This window comes from Schizophyllum commune (assembly GCF_000143185.2).
Source record: "Schizophyllum commune H4-8 unplaced genomic scaffold SCHCOscaffold_7, whole genome shotgun sequence".
NCBI classification, from domain to species: Eukaryota; Fungi; Basidiomycota; class Agaricomycetes; order Agaricales; family Schizophyllaceae; genus Schizophyllum; species Schizophyllum commune.
In genome coordinates, this window is record NW_026089544.1 from 2100814 (window position 1) to 2121285 (window position 20472).

Sequence of the window (20472 nt, forward strand, 5' to 3'; positions counted from 1 at the left end):
CATGGACCATAGCCTGGGGAACGGCGACAAGGGCAAGCCCTGTCACGTCCACCGATCGCATTTGCGCCACAGCAGCCCAAACCGGGACGGATCGCAATCTTCCTCCGCCTTCCGCTGCTTCGAAAGTTCCCACGCTGGAGGTACTAAGAAGGTAGGCGTAATCGATCTCAGACTCTCTTCACTTGTGAACGAGAGGCTGAACTGTGAGACTAGGAGACAAGAGCGCCGGGCAGCCTGGGGAAGCAAAAAGGCAGTAAATGAAGTGTCACGCCCGCCGATACATCACCCCACGTGTTTCGTTGCGCTCATGTCACAATGTTCAATGTTCGATTTACTCAGGAACGTCTTCCTCAATCTCCGCTCTCCCGCGCAACTTCCGAGCTCTCTGGAAGTATGCACCCCTCGCTACCGGTCCGCCTTTCAATGAAGGCCTTGGGAATACCCCGGAAGCTAGGCAACTCGAACCTCCATCGCAACTGAGGTCCGCGGAGGTGGAACGGCGCTTAAGCTTGCGGGAGGCCGCACAACGTCCAGGGAGCGATGGAGAATTGTTGGTGGGTCAGGCCATCTTTGCCCAAAGATGCCACTCACGCTGTGGTATGTTGCGAGGTTCAGACATCACAGCAACAGCCGTTGAATCCAGCCGCTCAGAAATTCGTAGGGATCGTAATGACAGCCTCTACCAGTCACTCACGTGCCACATGCTATCCCACTGCGACCGAGTGGTCTCGAGTTTGTTTGACGCTCGGGCGGTTCGTCTGGCTCTTCGAGTTAGCGGCTGTCCGGGGCCCGGGCGCAGAGAGGGCGCCGTGGCTCGTTATCGGTGGTGAGCGAAGCATGTTACAAGGGTGTCGGAAGAACACTGATGGAACCGCACAGTGCGATGCATATGCGCGGCAGACAGGCAAGACTGACTGATGCTTCGTGAATAAGACCGAAGCACAATACCCATCGGCAATTGCCGAAAGGCTGGCCACAAAGCACCTGAGGGTGGACTCGCGCCCGGACCGGTTATTCGCGCCTTGTCCTTGACGCTCAACAGTCTCAAATGCTCTCTTCCGACCTCGAAGACATTTTGCGCGATGCGACGGGGAAGTTCACCCCGGAGTCCGCGCCTGCGCTCTTGTCGTCGATTCTACATATTCTCTGTCGCAAGCGTTCGCGACCACTAGACCGCGACTACGTGTCAGAAGATGCTTGCGCCACAATGCTGGGCACCCGTCCCGAGATCTATACCCTATTGAAGAAAGCAGTCGAGGACATCGACTGCGACCTCCTATGGAACTGCGGTGCGTTCGGTCCACGCTTGATGCGACAGACATTGTCTCATTTCTGCAGACGCACTTCGACTTGACGATGTGGAACTGCGCACACGCTGGGCAGGATGTCCATCCGACTCCAATTTTGAAAAGCAGCTGGAAGAGTACTTACGCATACACCGTGATTTCATAGCAGCCTTCGCCAATTCCACTGAACTGCCCGCGTCATGGGGCCCAGCGCGTACCAAGGTAGGTGCCGCGCCGTCGACGTATATCGACTCCTTCATATCCTCGCTGGGAATCCCGGATACGGGCGCGCGCTCTCCTACTCTGGAGCTGCACGACCTCGGCAACCTCCTCGATGCAGATGCCACTCGTGCACGTTTGGACAACATATTCGTACCGGGGAGCCACACGTGAGTGAAGCGACTTGATTTGAACGTTGCTTTCTGTGTATACTGACTGTTCGCAGCTTGTTCATCAATACATCGGGATCAGGAAAAACTCGGCTGGTACTGGAAGGCCTCGCACAGCACTGGGGATTCTACATCCCTTGCGCTTTCGATAATTCGTGCCTAGGCTCGATGGACGCTGATTTATGCCTCTCCAACGACGTGTCTCGGAGACGAAAATTTGTGCCAAGAGCTGGCCCCGATTCGCCTTCGGATCACGAATGGAATCGCGTGGTTACCCGCAACACCTTTGCCTGCATTCTACTATCGCGTCTCATCCTCCTCAAAGCGTTCGTTCAGGAGTTGGACGATCCATCCTCCCCAAAGGCTCGGCATCGTTGGCTTCTCTTCCAGGTCTTGACTACAAAAATGGATCGAGGGGACATCTTCCGACAGTTGTCCACTATGGCTGATGAGGTTTCGAACCGGTATGCTAGTGCAATGATTTCGGACATGGTGCTTGACATCCGGAGGCGGTGCGGTGCAGCGACGGAGATCTTCTGCGTCCTTGATGAGGCACAGCGGGCGGACAGCGCCTATCGCGATGCGTTTGGCCGGGACAGCACCGCGTTGCGCGCGATCGCTAGCTCGTGGGAGAACCGCGATGGAATAACTGTCATCTTGACCGGCACCTCGATGGAGATCGAGCCCTTTCGTCGTGGCGAAGGTCCCGCTTACCGCGTCTGTACTGACACGGGGACGTTCGACACACCTGAGCGTCAACGCGCCTATGTTCTACGCTATCTACCACCGGAGCTCGCAAAATCGGCCGATGGTAGATGGCTGCTCGAACACATATGGCGATGGCTTCGAGGACGGTGAGTTGCTTCGTTCTTAGAGGGTCCGTTGCTGACGCCGTTGGTCTGCAAGGTATCGCTTCACAGCCTCCTTTGTATCCAGTCTTCTCATTGCACGGTTTGAGCAGCCTCGGCTACTTCTCAACCGATACATCTCCTGGTTCATGAGCATCGATCCGCCATATATACGCATGTCTGAACTTCGCCAGCAACTCTCGCCGGCCGCTATCGAAGCTGCTTGTCGATTCCAACCGTTCAAGGGGTGGTCTTTGGATGGAGGTACGCGACTCGAACCATATGCACGACGCGTCAATTCATATATACATAGATTGTCTAGCTTTCTTGACATCGCTTTCGGCTCTCTTCAGGATCCTGCTGCAAGGCGAAGACAGCATCCGACTGCAGAAAGACTGCTTCGCCTTGGCGTCCAATGGCGTTGCCCCCTTGATTAATTGCGTCGGCACAGAAGCCTCCATACACGAACCTTGCGTCGTCCTGCCGCTGGCTCGGCTCTTCTTCGAGAGGCGAGGCATCCTTCGTGGCTTCTTCCCAGACGAGGAAGCCTCCTACCTCTGGAACCCCCCGATATACGGTTATCACCATCTCGCGCTCGTGCCAGTACTAGCACAGGCGCTCATGGAAAGCAAGTATCGGTTAAGCGAGTTGTTCACTTTCAAGGGCGTTGCGCCTGCGTGGGCAGCGCAGACAGCGCGGCTCGTCCGCGTTTCGCGCGTCGGCTCTACCCAAGCGCTGCGCGCCACCGCCTATCGGTCTTCCTTATCGAACATAACGCGCGACAATGCATGGGTCACGGACTCAACCGCGTGGCTCCAGCACGAGACGAAATCGCCATTTTGCCTTTCGTCTGAGTTTAGCCACGCCGACGTCCTCTTCGTCGTGCGTCTCCATGATGGCCGATGCATTTACGTCGCCCTTTCTACGTTGTTCAAGAACGACTTCGTGAAAACCACAGCCGCCGACGTCCAGGCGAGGCTCTCGAAGATGACGTCGAGGAAGATCTTCCAGGTATGTTCGCCGTCGCCTCTCGTACGTGCTACGCTCAAGTCGGCCAGGTGGAATCTTCGACCTCCTCGCGTCGCCTGAGATTCGACGACTTGCCTGCACCCGTCCGCGAAGCGGGGAACCCTCCCTTGCTGCGCCTCCTCGCGACCTATCCGCACGAAACAAACGTCATTGAGCTGGCTGGCACAACTAAAGAGCTCGTCGCTGTCGTCAACATGACCATCCTTCGCGAGTACGCGGAGGCATACACCATCGACGACATCGTCCACCGGCTGACAACTGTCATGAGCGCGCCGCGCCCCGTCAACGCACACAAGCGCAAGCGGGCGGATACCCCGAACTTGGATGATGATGCGGATGCGCGAGTCCATCGTACGCGATCTGTGACCAAGAGAACGTGCAAGGTGCAAGAAACTCATGCTCAACTGAGGGCAAGACGACTGAAGGAATGAGAGACTGCGCCAAAAACGTCACCGGCGCCGCCTACGAGGGAAGGGCCGACACTGCCGAGACGTTGTTTGAGGAGCGGCGCAAGTCGTCGTTGATCCTCATAAAGAACATCATCGTGAATCGTTGTTGTATCTGACCTGGAAGGCGCCTCTTACTGTAGCACGTAGCTGCTCTCATGACTATGTCCCTTTCGATTGTTTGACCGAGGGATCCCTCGCCCATGCTTTCACCATCACACTGCTCGTTCGCCATACGAGCATTTCTTGAACAGGGAACAGATGGTGAGGATTGCATTGTGCCCTCGCACAGTCCCGACTACTACGGTGCTATCCGGGCACGACTGGTGTGATGATGCCAGAAGTCGATGACGAGTATTTGAGCCCATGAACGAGCAGATGAGCAGGTGAAGAGAGCAAGCGTACATCCGGGCTTGTGGGCTGACGCACGCCGGAGGGGGGATGCGTACTGGACGTGGACGTACTGGACGCCATCATGATCGTCGGTCCGGCAAGCTGGCTACTGCTTCGCCAGCGCGGTCACGCACACCAGATCCTTGACTCTGCCCACGTCTTGCCGATCCCAAACGTAGCGCCGCTTCCCCCTATTGAGACACTGGACAATGTGTAGGCCCACTACATACCCCGGGGCAACGTACCGTGTCCGCCTGCACATCACTCGCTACCGTTTGTTGACTCTGGTGGCGTGCACTCTGCCAGGTGTTCCTTGCCCTGACAAGGTAGGGCATCCTGCTCAAGTCCTCGCAGTCAACGGTTGGCGGCGGCTCCCAATGACAGCGCGCATCCTCCTCCCACGGCAGCCAGAATCTTCACCCATCGTCGCCGTACAACCAGCAACATCTTGACTGTCCCTCATGCAATATTGGCAATTGTTCCTAGCGCTTTCCCCGCCATTCAGCGAAGGAGACGAGTCGGACATTTGTTTCAGCGCAAGTTGGAGGGAAACTTTGAACAGGTTCACTGGAGAGAGGTGTGCCCAAAGACTTCCCTGCTACCTGCAAGGACTGACTATCGCCTTCTAGATGCATACGTGGTTCGATCTCACCCACGCCGACCAAGAGCAACTCGAAGGAGGAGTCCAGGACGACTTCAGAAAGGACGACCGCTTCTTGCACTCACCATGCCTACTACCTTGGTCACGTACACCGCATCCGCGACCTGCGTCGAACGTACTTCCTCCTCCACCTTGACCGGAGGCACCGCCGCTACCTTGACCGGGCATCTTTGGGCCGACGTGACCACTTACCTCTCCACGCGCGCCATGTCATGTCCATCTCGCCGGCAACCCCAAGCTCTACTTCGCAAGCAGCTCCGCACCCTCCTTCGTCAGAAACATGTCCGACTTTTTCCTCTCCAGCGCCTTCAAGTCTTTCACCATACCAATCACGTCGCCCAACTTTGAATACAGGTCGACGTCCGGGTTCACTCTTGATACTTCGGGGGATCGCACGACGTCCGTTGCAGGATCTACCCGATGTCGACCTTGAGCAGTCCGGAATCAACCTCGAAGTCGCAAAATGTCGCTGTGAAGTCGTCCAAGCTGACCTCATTACGGCGCGGCCATTAAGTGCTGCACAAACCTAAACTCGGGAGCGGTACGGCACCACCTCGAGCGCGGGCGCAGTACGACGTCGACCTCAAGCTCTCAAGCCCGTTCTCGAAAGCTGTTCGACGTCGACATCGGGGGACGATTGACGCCCACCTTGGGAGCGCGCGGCGCCGCCCGCAGCAACTACTTGATGCTGAGTTTGGTGGCATGCTCACGAGACACTCGACGAGCGCCGCGAGGGCTTCGTCAAGACCTTCGACAAACGCAGCAAGGCCTTCCACGAGCTCATCAAAACAACGTCGAGCGCATCAAGACCCTCAACGAGCTAGGCGAGAGCCTCGGGAAGCCTTTCAAGGTCGGAATTGAGCTCGGCACTCGACAAGTGCTTCGATAAGCTCGGCGAGGACTTCAACAGGCCCAATCAGATCCTCAACAGGTTATTCGATGTCGGGGTCGAGTTCGCCATCCACGAGAAGTGACTGGGCAGGCTCGCGCAGGCGTCCATCGACCACAAGGGCCCCTCCGTCAAGATCCGCGAGACCTTCTTCCTGCCCACCGACAAGCTAGCCCACGACTCGATCTCGGGCTTCAAGGCCACCGCCTGCGTCTTTGCGAGCGCGCTCGGCGTCTCAAACCCATATATCGGCTGCCAATATAACGACAAGTCAACCGCCAGCAGACCGCCGTCTCCTGCGCCTGCGACGTGCAGCGCAACCTTTGCGCAGACAGCGCGATCTTGTCCGTCGACGAAGGAGGTCTCCGGCAGACGCGTCGCATCTCTTCGGCCAGCAGCAGTCGCCCGAGCAGGTGGCTCATAATCGCTGTGCAGCGGTTGATGTAGTTGACCACCCGAAAGTAAACCTTCCATCCTTGCAATCATAATATTCGGTTTTGGGGGCTACATGGGGATGGCTTTTCAGTAAAACTGCAAAGACAAAGAAGTAGGTGCGTGGTATCAGCTGAAACAATGTTCGTAAGCTGGCGCGCCTATGCAGTATCAACTGCTAGTACGCTCGATTCACAACCTTCGATCTGGGTATAGGTACGTGTCGAGAAGACTACATAATAAGAGCAGAAGGATTTGCACAGTATATGAGAAAGCACATGGGTATCAGACGAGTAATCCAAACAGAAAGCGACGATATCGATATGAAGGATAAAAACCGAAAACAAGACGACAACAGAGATAGATGCCAGTCGCAGACCGGGCACCGTGGCGAGTCCATAAGAAAGATGATGATGATGAAGAAAGTCATAAGGCTCGGAAAAGAAGGGGAAGGAAAGAGGGCGGGCCATCGTCGTAAGTACAATGCGCATCGCGAGAGTCCGAGTCGTGATCATGACCAGAGGTCGCAGGAGCTGCCGCGTGCAAGACGACGAGCGGACCATGTGCGAGCTGGATCTACTCACACACGTAGCGGATTCAGCGATGCCTCCGCTTCTTCGTCACGGTACTGAGCGAGGATACGGTGTCCGCGTCGTCCGAGGCCGCGGCCGATCGTTTCGTCGACGACGACGCACTCGAGCGTTGGCGAGTCGGTGGTGGCGGCGGAAGCATGGCCGACCTCGTCGTGTGCAGCGCGCTGTCGCTATTCATGGATTGCTGCAACTGCTCTAGGTGATCCCGCGTCAGAGCTGCCCCTCCGCTGCCGTCCGAGGACAGGTTGGGAGCGGAGGCCGCGCCGCTGGCATACTGACCGTGCGAGAAGACGGTGGAGGGCGGATACGATGTACTAGCGTGCGAGCCCGACGTGTACTCGCTCTCGGTCGGTGGAGGACCTGAGGCCACGGTGGCGTCGTCCGGCACCAACTCATCAAGAGCAGGCAACGCGCTCGGGTCGAAATGGGGGCGCAAGGGTGCATGGGCGGACCAAGATGGTTCGAAGTCGTCGTGCGCGCGGTAGAGCCGATGTAAGGGTCCGGGAGGGCCAGCATCGGAGAGGGCCAGATTGTTTCGAGACCGAGGGCGGTGTACAGGACTGCTGGGCTTCCCGAGCACCTTCCCTACTGCCTGCTGCACCGCCATCGCAGCAAACTTGCTCTCCGTTTTCTCCTTCTGCCCCTCCTTCTGCTTCGCGGCCGTGGCAATGTCCACATTGGCGCGGGCTTCCTTGAACTTCGCTTGTTCATGTTCTTCTAGTACCAGGCGCGGTTCGAGGCCAGACACAGCATGCTTCAGGCGTGCAAAGTTCACTGCGACGAGCGGATGACTGTCCCGATCCTGGCGGGCTTTCTTTTCCAATTTGACCTTGCCAGGAAAGAGAGCGACAGCGCGTATGCAGCTGAACTCCCCCGCAAGGGACGTGCGATGAGGCAACTCTTTGAGGGCGTCGAGCGCGTCCTTATTCCTCTGTCGTTCGTACTCTACGGGCACTTTCCTGTTCTAGAATTTCCTGGTCAGAGAAATGGGTGTAGGCGAGATCGTACCCAGCAACTTACCTTCGAAAGAAAGAAGTTCTGCGGCGTGACCGAGTGTAGAGCAGACTGTACGGCCTCCGGCGGCACCTTACACATCGTCGTCGTCGGTGTGACCAATTTACACTGCACAGCCAGCCAGCAAAACGTGCCGTCCTGCAAACGAAGGACGAACATGAGGTCGGGACCGAAGTTCGTATCAGGAAAGAAGATCGCCGTCGAGTTGCTTTTCAGCCACGAGATCGTCTGCTCATATTTCTTCTTGAGTGCAGCTTCATCGGGAGAGTCTTTGCCTTCCGTATGAGGAGTGTCGCCAAGACAGAGGTCGGGAACGCGAGGGTGAATGCTCTCATGTTGAGCGTGGGTTACGTGAGGAGCATAGTTGTCGCGTACATCGCCCCACATGCAGTATGGGCGGACAGTTTTACCCGAGCGGTACACGCGCACGATCTGCGCTGTCTGGTTCATGAGCCCGGGGAACTTGTTGCGTGCAGCGGTGCGTAAAGGGTCGAAGATATCGCGAAGGGGGACAGACGGGTTCTCGGAGAACAGCCGTATGAGGCAATGCGCCATGTAGTTCTCCCATCCGTTGTTGGAACCATCTGCCTCGTTGAGCTTGAGGTGTTTAGCGTAGTAATGATACGCGGAATAATCGGCCTTGCCGTTCAGCCACGTCGCCAAGCGCAGGATGATCACGGGCTCGTCGATCGTTGCTTCTTGAGGTCCTCCAAGTTTGACGGACGAGTCGTCCGGTGTGTCATAGTGCGCAAACCCCAGCTGAACTAGCAGCGGGGAATAAGCCTCGCTGACAATCGTCTTCTTGATAGATTTCATGATGTAATTGAAGACGAGAGGTCGAACAGTGTTGCTGACTGTTTTCCTGATGCTTTCTGTATTGAAGGTTAGAAATCTGCTGCGACGAGCAAGACATGTATGCGCACCATCATGATCTATGCTGTCGAAGTCAATCTGCTCGTCTCCACCTTGCTTGACAAGCGCCAGTGGGATTTTTTCTTCTTCCATCTCCGTCATATCCGCACCATCAGTAGGTTCATAGCCAGCGGTGTATGCGAATACGAAGCTGTTCAACAGCTGATGTGGTGATCTCAGTCCGTTCTGAAGGACGTATGTGAGAAATCGCGCCATAAGTCGAAACCTACAAAGCTGGTCAGCAGAGAATATCAGGATGAAAATGTATGAGATCACCTTCCCGGGAGCCACTTGAACATCCGCTCCACTAGTCGCTGCCCGGATGTAGTCGACAGATAGCTGGGTGGCAGGACGCGCCCCGCGAACGCCTGGACATCCTGCTGGGTATGGATTCCACCGGTATAACGCGCAGTCTTCTGGGGCAGCGCCTGGCCGAACGCACTTTTGATAGCGTTGAGGAAATCGGCCTGCGAAATGCTGGTGCCCGTCGGTATAGCATGCACTGGGCGACTGCGACAATCATCTAGGAGTGCATGGAGGATCTGACGGAGAAGGGGACGATGCTCCGGCTCTGACTGGGTGTTCCCACTCGTATTCGACTTCGTGCCAGCACGGAATGCATCCTTGAGATCATGGGCAGCGTACTGAGCTTCGTCCACAATGAAGTAGAAATCTCGATCCCCCATGGGGCCAGTAGCAGGCTGGCCCGGCCTGACGGGCAGTACGGCTGCGATAGCTTCTTTGACACGTGGGTGGAGAAGTGTCGCTGTACTACTCGCATCCGGAATGTGTTCGAGAATGAGATCAGTGAGCTCGTAGAAGATGTCGCGCTTATAGTGAGAAGGAAGCAAGCCGGGGTCAACCTGTAGAGACACCCAGCGCTTGCGATACGTTGATTCCTCCTTCGACGTCAAGTTCGGCGGCAGATGATCGACGAAGAGCCTGAAGACAAGGAGGCGAGCCAGAAGGACTGCAAGAACGCGCCGTCGTACAATAGCTTGATTGGAGTGTAGCCGATTTCGATATGTATCGTCCTTGTCCGCGCTACCTCGCGGAGGGGGAATGGTCACGCTGAAGTCTGACTCGTGCTCGATAAAACTCAAAGCGTGCGTCCAGTCATTGGAACCCACGCCCCAGGAGGTCTTATGCAGGGTGAAGAAGAATCCCCAATGCAAAGTAAGGCCCTCCAAGAGAAGGCGGGTCTTTCCAGCGCCTGCGACGTTGCACAAGTAGCTAGTGACCGCGTGAGGCCAATATCAATCAAGATGGGATCGATACACGTACGTCACCTGCTTGCGAAATATCATGTTCAAGCATTCGCGAGCCTCAGTTTGTTCGGTCAAGTCGCCAAGCTGGTGCAGCAACAGACTGGGCGAGTGGGGATGCTCGGTCGTGCAGGGGAGGTGCAGGTCCTCCAGAAATGGCACGTACGTCGAGGGTGTGCACTCGGGAGGGTGCCAGTCAGGTGAACCAACTTCCCCCCTTGCAAGCTTCTCGATCGACTCTCGTATGGTGTCAAGGAAGGCTTTGATCGCATTGTTGAAGGCTTCTGCTTTGGAAGGTAACGGCGGCTGCGAAGGTGTGATGTGAATCGGCGTATCGGATACGTTGGGCGCGATGATCCTCCTCGACAGATGTAGCACTACAAGACGATTGTTAGTATCTGATGGATCAAGAGGTGGATCGGTGACCAAGTGCGCACCGTCATCCCGTATATCAGTGTAATCTTGTCGTGCATGAGCCGCCACGACCACATCCAGTTGGGTGGGATCCTGAAACAGCAACTCGCGAAAATGTTGTGGCCCCTTCACGAGTTTCTCGTCTTTAGCATTCAGCACCTGAGAGACATAGACATGGTATAGCACATCGCCATAATAGTCTGCGTCGGGCCTGTCCCCTTGCGGATTCTTCGTCACTTTCTTGTATATCTCTTGATCTGTGAGCGGCGCCATGGCAAATGTGTGTTGGATGGGAAGGTGGAAGTACGAGAACAGAGCTATCTGTCTGGCATTGTTCCCAGTTTATACAGGCCCAGGTACAATTGCAGCGGTCCGATGAACGGTCCGGCCGTACTTGAGGGCAGGCTCAGGGACTTCACAATCCTGATCCCAAGCATCAGCGGGTTGTTCCTGCGCATAGCACTGAATGCCACTATCCGACGTTCAGCAGATATTACACGACGCAACCGAGACCCTACAACCCGACACTGCGCCGTCCATTCTATCAGCTATTCTCCACGTCTTTCTTCGTGAACGATCACGACCGGCGGATCCCGACTACATTTCGAACGCAGCGTGCGCTGCCCTGCTGTCTGAGCGGCCTGAGCTGTACGACCTGCTTGAGAATGCGGTGGCCACACAGCAGTACTCTGATTTATGGGAGTGTGGTGCGTAACTCAGAGATCCCCGAGAGGTCTTTGACTGAAAGTCCCTCCGCAGACGCACTTGCGTTTCGTGACAATGACCTACGAACTCGCCGCCCTTATTACCCGTCGGAGCAGAAACTCGAAAGAGAATTGGCCGACTTCCTTCACCGACATCGCGGGACCATAGCAACATTTGCAAGATCGCCTTGTCCAACCAAGCCGTGGAACCCCTCGCCACCCACCCCTCCTGGCTCTTCATCTTCAGAGGACGACTTTATATCAGCACTTAACATCCCTGATACGAGCGCTGAGCGCCCTTGTCTACTGTTACACGATCTTGGCCTCTCGGAACGCTCGGAAAGCTTGCGTCAGCGTATCAACAACATATTCTGTCCACAACACCATACGTAAGTCGACCATGAAACGCTGTTCTTGTAATTTGACTAGATCGTAGCTTGTTCATCAATGCGTCCGGCTCAGGGAAAACTCGGCTGATCTTCGAAGGTCTTACGCAGCATTGGGGCTTCTACATTCCCTCCGTGTATAACATATCGACCTACATAGGGTCGCAGGACATGCACGAGTGCCTCACCAACAACATGTCTCCAAAGCGTAAATTCCAACCCTATCCACCCTGGACGAAGTCGACGTTCGATAAGAACTCATGGGTCACGCGAAGCACCGTCTTACGCCTCCTACTATCTCGCCTTATCCTCTTTAAGGCCTTTTTGGACGAGCTTGAGGACACCTCGGCTCTCGAATCTCGCCGTCGGTGGCTACTCTTCCAGGCGCTGACCAGCAAACACGGCCCTGTAGATCTATTCGAACAGGTCACTACAATGGTCGACGAAGTTCCCGAAACCTATGTCAAGCGCATGCTCGATGACATCCTCCTCGACGTCAAGGCCAGATGCGATGGTCCACGCACGAACCTTTTCTGTGTGCTCGACGATGCAGAGCGCGCAAACAAGGCTTTTCCGGGCGCCTTCGGTCCGGAGAGTTCCGCGCTACGCGAGATAGCGCGCGCATGGGAAGACTGCGAAGGAATTACACTAATTCTGGCGGGCACGAACATCTGGGTGGACCCATTCCGTCGCGAGGGGGATCGAGAATATCGTATCTGTACAGACACTGGTGCTTTCGATACACCCGAGAGTCAGCGCGCCTACGTGACGCGCTATCTACCTCCACATCTCGCGCATCTCGCAAACTCGACTGCAGTACGAGGCCTCTTGCATCAAATGTGGCAATGGCTGCGCGGACGGTGAGCATGAACGTCACGACACTGGTTGTTACTCATCGAACTGAATCGCCAGTTACCACTTCACGGAAGGCTTTGTTGCCGCTCTTCTGATCTCGCGCTTCGAGCAGCCCCTTGTTCTTCTTAAAAGATATATCTCGTACTTTGCAACCGTCACCCTTCCACGCGCCACGATGTCGGAGCTTGACGAGCAACTTCCCGAGTTCGCTTCCGACGCGGTGTTTCTACAGGAGCCTTTTCGCTCCCTGATAGTGATGGAAGGCGAGTACGCAAAGATCTTTTCAAGCCTTCTTACTAACTCTTACTCAGATAGACAGTTATTCTTCGCAGCCCAGTACACGCTCTTCAAGATTATGCTCCAAGGCGAAGACACTATCAGATTGACGGAGCTTTGTTACCACTTGGTCGCGCAAGAGCTGTCTATATTCATCGACCCTTTTGGGACGGAGGCGGCTATCTGCGAGCCATGTGTGGTGCTGCCGTTGGTAGAGCCGGTTTTCCGCGAGCCCGGCATTGTCAACGGCTTTTATCCGGACGAACTTGCATCCATTTTCGAGAGCCCGCCATCATATAGCACATATCACCTTGCGTTCATCCCCGTGTTCGTGCAAGCGCTGAAGGAGAACCAATACCGGCTGTGCGATCTTTTCACCTTCCCAGGCGGAGGCCCCGATTGGGCAACGCAGACGGCGGAGCTCGTGCGCGTCAAACAGAAGAACGGGAAGCTGTACACCGCCGTCTTCTCCAACTCGTTCTCCGCGATGAAGCGCGACGACGCATGGGCTACAGACTCGTCGGCGTGGCTTCAGCACGAGACCAGCGCGCCGTTCTGTCTCTCATCTGACTTCAGCAACGCCGAGCTCATCTTCGTCATGCGTCTCTCCGATGGCCGGTCGCTCTACGTCGTACTCACCACCGTGTTCAAGAGCGCGCGTGTCGATCCCCCACTAGCCGGCATTCAGGCGCGGCTTTCGCGAATGACACCAAATCAGATCTTTCGGGTACGTTCCTTGCATCGTCCCATCCAACCGCCTTATTGATCGGCCCTTTCAGACCGCCCAGTCCCAAGCGTCGAATGGCTTGCGCTTCGGCGACCTACCCAACCCAGTCAAGGAAGCTGGCAACCCACCCGTGCTGCGCCTCATCGCGACCTTCCCATTCGATATAGACATCAACGACCTGAAGCGCGGTCGCGCCAAGCAGCCCATTGCCACCGTCAACACGTCCGTCCTCCGCGACTACGCCGGCTCGTTCACTGTTGAGGACATCGAGCGACGGCTCACGAGCGTCATGACCGCGCCTCGGAAAGTCGACAGTGCTAAGCGCAAGCAGCCAGATACGCCCGCCGCGGACGACGACGCAGAGGCGCAGCGCTACCACACTCGCTCCGTGACGAAGAGGCTGTCGGGCGCGCAGGACGTCCGCAGGAGCGTCCGACTGGTGCCAGTTACAGCGCCTAAGACCCCGAAGCCGCCCAAAAGGCAAGCGGTGCCTTCTCGAGCGCAGGCGGCGCCACCGAAGCGGAGAAGGACTTCCAAGCGCTATTGATTCTCTACTCGAAAGGTCATCGTTGTGTGTTCATGTTGTATCGTCGGCGCTCAATCGCCTGTTCTTGCATATCTGCTTTCCTATCTATTCCCTTCGCACGTTCGTCTTCGCCTTCTAGCCATTGCTTTTACCTTTCCGCCGTATGGACCTGATTACTGTGTATACCCCAGGCTATCACCTCCGGCATCTTCGTGTTCGTGGACGAACTCTGATTATTCGCTTTCTACTGCTTTTCGAATGCTGCATTGCTTTGTTTATCTGGAACCTACGGAAGCAGATGGTGCATGCATACGCGCTGGATGCACTGGTCAATTCGGGGGCCCTGACGCCGCAATCCAACTATACGCTGTGACTGTTGGGGCTCCGTACTCACCTATCCCCTTTTGCCATAACTGGCGTTGATGTTGACAACGATGCGGGACCGCTCACCACTGGATGCCTGCTGAAACCCCCCGGAGTGTGTGCTCGCTCTTGCTTATACCGTTTTCTTCCTTGGGTATGACCTGCCGTCCGCTCGTTCCCGCAGCTCATCAAGCGGTACCCAAAATCCGTGATGCGCCGGGGACGATGATATAGTCTGCAGAGAAGGCGAGTGGCGGATCGCATCTGTTGGAGTACTGAACAATAGGTTCGGCAGGCCGGCCACAAAGTACTTGAGGGCAGGTTGTTTGGGCGACGCCGCTCAGACCCGCCACCCACTCTTTGTCCTCGTACCTCAGCGCCACAATGTTTCCCTCAGACATCGAAGACATCTTGATGGGTGCGAGGGAGAGGTTCAATCCCAAGACTGCCCCTGCGCTCCTCTCCTCGATTCTGCACATCTTTTTCCGCGAGCGGTCCCAACCACTAGACCCCGACTACGTGTCGGAGGCTGCTTGCGCCGCGTTACTGACAAGGCAGTCCGGACTATACGCGCTCATTGAAAGGGCTGTCACTGACGGAGACGGTCATATCTTATGGGATTGTGGTGTGTGCCACATAGTGATAGTGACGCTGCGCGTATGCTGACGCCCTCTAGACGTGCTGGCCTTCCGAGATGTCGAATTACGCACACGTCGGCCCCTCGGCCAACAGGAAGAAGGCGCCGAAATTGTGCTGAAGGAACTACTTGAACGCCATCGTACCTTTCTATCCGCCTTTGCGAATGCACCCCAACCGTCTGAGCCGTGGAAACCGCCACCCTCTCACCGTGCTTCTCGCCATTTTGACTTCATCAGCTCACTGAAACTCCCGATTGCCACGTCCGAAAGACCTTCCCTTCTGCTCCATGATTTAGGGAAAGACCTTGATCCAGACACGGCCGACAACTTGCGCAATATATTCTCTGGAGAAAACGTGTACGTCCCAGCGCTCGCGGGCTTACTTCTTCCCCTAATTTGAACTTTTCAGTCTATTCCACAACGCATTTGGTACCGGGAAGACTCGCCTCATCTTCGAAGGTCTCTGCAAGCGATGGGGCTTTTACATTCCTTGCGCGCTCGACCGAGATCGTGTTGGTTCTCACGATTTACCCGCATTCCTCAGAATGGACACAATGTTTACAAGCATGCTCCAACGCTACGGGCCGTGGACGGAAATCCAGGTGGCCCAGAATCGCAGCATAGTGCAGAGTCTCTTCTCGCGTGTTCTCCTCAGTCGGATGATTGTTTTCAGAGCGTTCTTGGATGTCTTAGAGGACAAAACATCTACGGAAGGCCCTTCCCGGTGGCTGCTCCTGCAGGCCCGGATGCTCAGCTTGGACCCTAAGGATCTCTTCGACCGCGTCACGACCGTGCTATCCAACTTCATAACCAACTATATCATCGATATGACGGCCGATCTTCTCCTGGACATCAAAGCCCGTCTTGGCCGGTCAGCCACTCCACTGTTCTGCGTTATGGACAAGTGCGAGTGTGCCGACGATATGTTCCGCGGTGCCTTCGGTCCAGACTCGACGCTGTTGCGGGAGCTCGCGCGTTCCTCAGACAGATACGAGGGAATGGTACTCATACTCTCGGGCTCAAACATTACGCTTGAGCCTTTCAAAAACTCGCGTCAACCTCGCTACTCCGTTTACACACGCACCAAAGCTCTCTGCAGTCCAGACGCTCAGCGCAACTACATTGAACGATATCTACCTCCGACTTTGGCCCAATCCGAAACCGGAAAGGAGCTCATAGAGCGCTTGTGGCGGTGGCTCCGTGGTCGGTACGTGGTTTTCCTTGTGGCGTCGGCTGCGGCTGACTATGCTGCAAGTTACGGATTCACGGCGTCCTATATCATTTGTCTGTATATGTCAAATTTCGACAAACCTCTTGTACTACTCGATTCATTCATCACGACGGTCATGTGTATAGACCCTCCGCACGTATCCAAGGCGAAGCTGCGCACTCTGAAAGGCACAAGTCGTGATGTAGTCCGCTTTTTTAGAGATGCAAGTCATGGTCTACTTCCCGGAGGTAATGTCCGCGGCATCTTCTCATGGGTGGGACACTGACTCATTCGATTATAGACTGGCAAATCAGCCTGGCGGCAAGATCCGCCATTTTCAAAGTCGTCCTCACCGGCGAAGATCAGGTCCGGTTTACAGACGCCTGCGCGCTTCCGCTAGTCGAACACGGAGTCGCGCGTTTTGTGGACTCTGCGGGCAAAGAGGCACTCGTCCACGAACCACGCGTGCTCTTGCGCCTGATGGACCTCTTGTTCGCGGACCCAGACGATGAGCAAGGTTTCCAGCCCGACGAGCTTTTGGGCTTACTCCGCGAGGCACCCATACATAGCACCTTCCATCTCGAGTGCGTCGTCATTCTGATGCATGCTCTCTCGGGGCGCGCGCATCGGTTGAGCGAGCTATTCGACTTTCCGGGAATCGAGCCGCCGTGGGCAACGCAGAAGGTGCGCCTGGTGCGCCTCGTGAACGTTGGCCCGGCCAGGCATCCGCGTGCGATTATGTGTCAATCCACCTTGTCGACGATGCATCGCGGGGAGTACTGGGCGACTGATTCGACGCAATGGCTCAGCCGCGAAGCAAGCACGCCCTTCTGCCTGTCATCGGGTTTCAGCAACGCCGACCTATTGTTCGTGCTGAGGCTCGAAGACGGGCGGTGCTTTCATGTTGCTCTCGCGGCGCTGTTCAAGAACGAACACGTCGATGCTCCTGCGAAGGCTATCCAGGCCAAGTTGGCGCAATTGGCCCCTCAGAAACTCTTCAAGGTACGCTTGTTCTCTTCTCTCCAGAAATCGCGAGGCTCAACGTACACAGCTCGGCAGGACGCGCTCGGCGAGCGGTCTGCGGCTTCCCGCCCTGGCCCGCCAGGTCGAGGAGGCAGGGGACCCGCCACTGCTTCGCGTCGTCGCGACCTACCCGCACGAGATGGACATCAACGATATCAAGCGGGATGGCATTTCTCAGCCCATCGCCGCCATTCGCACGACATACTTGCGCGAGTACGCGCAGAAAATCGATATGAAAGACCTCCTGCGACGCCTCCAGGACGTCATGACCGTGCCGCCACCCGCGCCAGCGACGCGCACGCGGAAGAGGACCCGTGCGGCGGCGGCAGTACCGACGGACATCTCGAAGCGACCGCGGACGCGATCGATGACCAGGGGTATGGAGGAGGCAGCCGCGCCGCGAGCGCAGGCTCGAGCTGCGACTACGAATCGGCGTACTCACACAGGGAGCGCGTCTCAAGCGCCAGCGTTGCCCTTGCCGAGCACGCGGGCATCGGCGCCTGGAAGTCCTCACCGAAGGCGTTGAAGACTGGCCCACACATTGTCGACATTCGAAAAGACTTTTTCTCCCGTCGCTATACGTGCGTTCAGGCTACCTCATACTCTTGCGTTCTTTCTTCGCGTTTCTGGCTGATCTGCCTGTCGCACTTGTCGTTTGCAACTCATGGATACTTCAATCTTCCTGCGATGAATACCCTCGACCGAGTGTATCCGCTTCAAAATTCTTTCCTTCGTACTTCACCAGACGGTGTGAAATTTCTTATTCGCTTTCTGCTCTTCGAATGCTTTGCTACTCTATTGATCTAGTGTTATCGCGCGATCCCACTATGTATTCCCCTGTACACGGACTGGTCGGCGCGCTGCTCGGCCCTGACGGTCACGGTAGAAAAGAACCGACCCTGGTTATGCATGAGCGACTGCAATAGACGGCAGGGAATGGATCCACCTTCATCTTCCACGAACTGGCATCGGTTATAGCTATCCCAAAGCGCTTCGAAGATCGGCTTCTCCGAGTATGCGTAGTGCTCCCCGATGAACCCTCGCAAATACTTCGTTGCCTCCTCGCCGTGGTCTACATGATCTCGGTCAGCGTCGGCGCACCAACACCGATAGTCAGCGACTTACAGAAAGGCATCTTGGGGAAGAACTGACGCAGGCGAAAGAGCACGTCAGCGGGCGACAGGCTGCGGCGCATGGAATCGAACGTACATGATGGACGACGTGGAAGTGCGCGACGTCGTGGAGGAAGAAGCGGCCCTGCCATCCCAAGAACGGACGATCGACGGTGGCGGCGGCGCCGCGCTGGAAGTTCCACTTCTTCCCGCGATAGTGCGGCAGCTCCGGCGTGGTGTGGTGCAGGTATGTGATCATGATGACTATGCGAGGCGTCAGCAAGCGCGTCAGACTCAATAGATGATGGGCGGGAGTGTAGAGCGGCGAGCATGAAGGTGGGTGGCATAGACAAAGCGGGATGAATGGGACTAACACCAGTGCGTCACCAACAGCCAAGGGATGCCGTAGTACTTCACGACTGCTGCGAGCGAGTAGACGTGGCTGGCGGAGATGACGGCGATGATCATTGCCCCGATTCCGGCATTGCTGAGGAGGACGGCGTGGCGCTGTTCGGGCGTAAACAGGATGGATTTAGCTAGATGAACGAGGTCAGAAGCGCGCCCGATGATCAGCCCCGAGATTGACTGACGATCGAAGTGGTTCGTCCCCTCAGCTGCAACAATGTCAGCTAGAAGTCGACAAAACCGGGAGCGACAACGCACGGTAGGTCTTTTGGCCTGATACGTTGAAGACTACGAGCACATCAGCGTCGTCCGTACGCATGGATGCGGGATGACCTACGCAGATATGCCGGGAAAGCCACCAGCTGCTGGCGAACGAGCATGAAGAGTGTGTACAAAGGTGTATCTCCCAGGATCTCATCATAGTCGATGAGGCGTGCTTCATTCGCGGGCGGCAGACCCAGATCAGCGCGCGTCTTGGGTACGTACACCTCGTCGCGCTCCATCGACGCGTGATTGCTGTGATGCCGATGGTGCGAGATCTTCCACGAGAAGTACGGCGTCCAGAGCAGCGTATGGGTGATCTGCACGAGCGAATGCATAGTCAGCCAACGCGCCCGTACGAGCACCAACAACCGAGGCACGCACGAAGCCTACCACGTCGTTCAACAGCTTGTAGTCCGAGAACGCGCCGTGGCCGCACTGGTGGTTTGAGGGGCGCTTGTCAGCTTCGCGAAGGGAAGGCATGCCGATAGCGGGAAGATGAAGATAGGCTTAAGACGTACCTCGTGCCCAATGACCCAGATACCAGTGAAGATGAGGCCCTGAAACCACCAGCTGTCAGGGTAGGTGAGTAGGCTTTTCGACGATCAGGGCGGGCGGGAGGCTTACTAGACGCCCCAGCAGGCCCATCGTGCGCACATGGCGCCGAGGGGCATCAGCGCGTTTGTCGTGACGGTATGGCGGAGGAGAGGGTCGATGAAGGCGGCGGCCTTCCAGGCGCAGGCGGCCATAAGAAGGTCACGAATGAGGAAGTAGAGGCTGAGGGCCGTGCTGCGGTGGAAAAGGCGAGGAGGAATGCTGGCACGTATTTCTTGCAGAGACCTGGTTCATAAGGTAAGATGAGATGAAGAGTTGCGCAAGGTTCCGCTTACCAAGGCATCGGAGTGAAGGACGGGAGCGCGTCCTCATCATAACAGGAGATTTTATTCGTCAACATGATGAGCAAGATGGTCGCAGTCGATACAGGGCGACTCGTTGGCGCTTTGGGTACGTTAGCATGTCACCTTATATACCTGTGCGCACCCAGAGACCGCATTATCTCGACGGCGTCTTTCCAATATGAAACCGAGGGATGCATGGATCGCCCAAGACTGTCCAAGCCTGCACCGCGAGGTGAAGAACAGAATGGCACAGATGAATACCATACCACGCCGCCAATGCGACGCCTTCCGGGGCGGCGTTTTTCGCGCTTGACCATGTTTGGAATAAGCAGTGGAAGTACACGGGATAGCGCAGTGAGATTTCCACCATGGAGAAGCGACCTTGAAGAAGATTTGTCGGGCAGCAATATGTTACCAGGGAGTAGGCTTTACAGGTAACCCTTGGCTGATCCAAGATTCGCGTATTCGGTGATATAACGATTGCCGTATAGCGCCTAAGATGCAAAGCTTGTGTCG

General features: G+C 56.2%; 7 protein-coding genes across 7 annotated transcripts; 4 read left to right on the forward strand and 3 right to left on the reverse strand.

Annotated features, from left to right (window-relative positions):
- Nucleotides 1–956: 956 nt before the first annotated feature.
- SCHCODRAFT_02581844 (uncharacterized protein) lies at nt 957–4168 on the forward strand. Its single transcript, XM_050343922.1, has 6 exons — nt 957–1289; nt 1339–1675; nt 1732–2529; nt 2582–2787; nt 2837–3534; nt 3582–4168. The coding sequence occupies exons 1-6, from the start codon at nt 1049–1051 to the stop codon at nt 3981–3983; spliced, it is 2682 nt and encodes an 893-aa protein (XP_050199767.1). The 5' UTR covers nt 957–1048; the 3' UTR covers nt 3984–4168.
- Nucleotides 4169–4629: 461 nt separating this feature from the next.
- On the forward strand, nt 4630–5668 carry SCHCODRAFT_02327707 (uncharacterized protein). Its single transcript, XM_050342380.1, has 2 exons — nt 4630–4968; nt 5021–5668. The coding sequence occupies exons 1-2, from the start codon at nt 4853–4855 to the stop codon at nt 5580–5582; spliced, it is 678 nt and encodes a 225-aa protein (XP_050199768.1). The 5' UTR covers nt 4630–4852; the 3' UTR covers nt 5583–5668.
- A 300-nt stretch (nt 5669–5968) lies between these two features.
- SCHCODRAFT_02702461 (uncharacterized protein) lies at nt 5969–6415 on the reverse strand (the record flags this gene model as incomplete). The annotated part of the gene is made up of 1 exon (XM_050346958.1): nt 5969–6415. The coding sequence occupies one exon, from the start codon at nt 6413–6415 to the stop codon at nt 5969–5971; it is 447 nt and encodes a 148-aa protein (XP_050199769.1).
- A 471-nt stretch (nt 6416–6886) lies between these two features.
- Nucleotides 6887–10888, reverse strand: SCHCODRAFT_01312695 (uncharacterized protein). Its single transcript, XM_003030781.2, has 6 exons — nt 10595–10888; nt 10177–10534; nt 9169–10125; nt 8904–9118; nt 7987–8852; nt 6887–7930 (listed from the first exon to the last, which is right to left on the reverse strand). Exons 1-6 carry the CDS (start codon nt 10842–10844, stop codon nt 6971–6973), a joined length of 3606 nt encoding a protein of 1201 aa, XP_003030827.2. The 5' UTR covers nt 10845–10888; the 3' UTR covers nt 6887–6970.
- A 147-nt stretch (nt 10889–11035) lies between these two features.
- Nucleotides 11036–14516, forward strand: SCHCODRAFT_02629943 (uncharacterized protein; the record flags this gene model as incomplete). Its single annotated transcript, XM_050345558.1, has 6 exons — nt 11036–11278; nt 11331–11664; nt 11712–12521; nt 12574–12779; nt 12828–13519; nt 13572–14516. Coding segments are annotated over 6 exons (2780 nt in total), but the record flags the coding sequence as incomplete, so codon positions are not given.
- A 221-nt stretch (nt 14517–14737) lies between these two features.
- Nucleotides 14738–18019, forward strand: SCHCODRAFT_02749679 (uncharacterized protein). The gene is made up of 6 exons (XM_050347229.1): nt 14738–15033; nt 15085–15403; nt 15456–16253; nt 16302–16504; nt 16558–17258; nt 17308–18019. The coding sequence occupies exons 1-6, from the start codon at nt 14793–14795 to the stop codon at nt 17803–17805; spliced, it is 2760 nt and encodes a 919-aa protein (XP_050199771.1). The 5' UTR covers nt 14738–14792; the 3' UTR covers nt 17806–18019.
- A 4-nt stretch (nt 18020–18023) lies between these two features.
- SCHCODRAFT_02629948 (uncharacterized protein) lies at nt 18024–20184 on the reverse strand. The gene is made up of 12 exons (XM_003030780.2): nt 19948–20184; nt 19685–19897; nt 19579–19630; nt 19442–19495; nt 19134–19377; nt 19055–19084; nt 18982–19005; nt 18766–18927; nt 18489–18655; nt 18405–18426; nt 18226–18351; nt 18024–18178 (listed from the first exon to the last, which is right to left on the reverse strand). The coding sequence occupies exons 1-12, from the start codon at nt 20010–20012 to the stop codon at nt 18105–18107; spliced, it is 1233 nt and encodes a 410-aa protein (XP_003030826.2). The 5' UTR covers nt 20013–20184; the 3' UTR covers nt 18024–18104.
- Between the last annotated feature and the right edge of the window lie 288 nt (nt 20185–20472).

Bases quoted from the DNA above. Each gene is read 5' to 3' on its own strand.
- SCHCODRAFT_02581844 (XM_050343922.1), top strand. From the start codon at position 1,049: ATGCTCTCTTCCGACCTCGAAGACATTTTGCGCGATGCGACGGGGAAG. The intron at 1,290-1,338 runs GTGCGTTCGGTC...TCATTTCTGCAG, and splicing joins CGACCTCCTATGGAACTGCG to ACGCACTTCGACTTGACGAT. The intron at 2,788-2,836 runs GTACGCGACTCG...ATATATACATAG, and splicing joins GGGGTGGTCTTTGGATGGAG to ATTGTCTAGCTTTCTTGACA.
- SCHCODRAFT_02327707 (XM_050342380.1), top strand. From the start codon at position 4,853: ATGCAATATTGGCAATTGTTCCTAGCGCTTTCCCCGCCATTCAGCGAA. The intron at 4,969-5,020 runs GTGTGCCCAAAG...ATCGCCTTCTAG, and splicing joins AACAGGTTCACTGGAGAGAG to ATGCATACGTGGTTCGATCT.
- SCHCODRAFT_01312695 (XM_003030781.2), bottom strand. From the start codon at position 10,844: ATGGCGCCGCTCACAGATCAAGAGATATACAAGAAAGTGACGAAGAAT. The intron at 10,126-10,176 runs GTACGTGTATCG...CGCGGTCACTAG, and splicing joins ATATTTCGCAAGCAGGTGAC to CTACTTGTGCAACGTCGCAG. The intron at 9,119-9,168 runs GTGATCTCATAC...CCAGCTTTGTAG, and splicing joins TTCAAGTGGCTCCCGGGAAG to GTTTCGACTTATGGCGCGAT.
- SCHCODRAFT_02749679 (XM_050347229.1), top strand. From the start codon at position 14,793: ATGTTTCCCTCAGACATCGAAGACATCTTGATGGGTGCGAGGGAGAGG. The intron at 15,034-15,084 runs GTGTGTGCCACA...GACGCCCTCTAG, and splicing joins TCATATCTTATGGGATTGTG to ACGTGCTGGCCTTCCGAGAT. The intron at 17,259-17,307 runs GTACGCTTGTTC...CAACGTACACAG, and splicing joins CCCCTCAGAAACTCTTCAAG to CTCGGCAGGACGCGCTCGGC.
- SCHCODRAFT_02629948 (XM_003030780.2), bottom strand. From the start codon at position 20,012: ATGTTGACGAATAAAATCTCCTGTTATGATGAGGACGCGCTCCCGTCC. The intron at 19,378-19,441 runs GTGCGTGCCTCG...TCGCTCGTGCAG, and splicing joins TGAACGACGTGGTAGGCTTC to ATCACCCATACGCTGCTCTG. The intron at 19,006-19,054 runs GTGCGTTGTCGC...ACATTGTTGCAG, and splicing joins ATCAGGCCAAAAGACCTACC to CTGAGGGGACGAACCACTTC.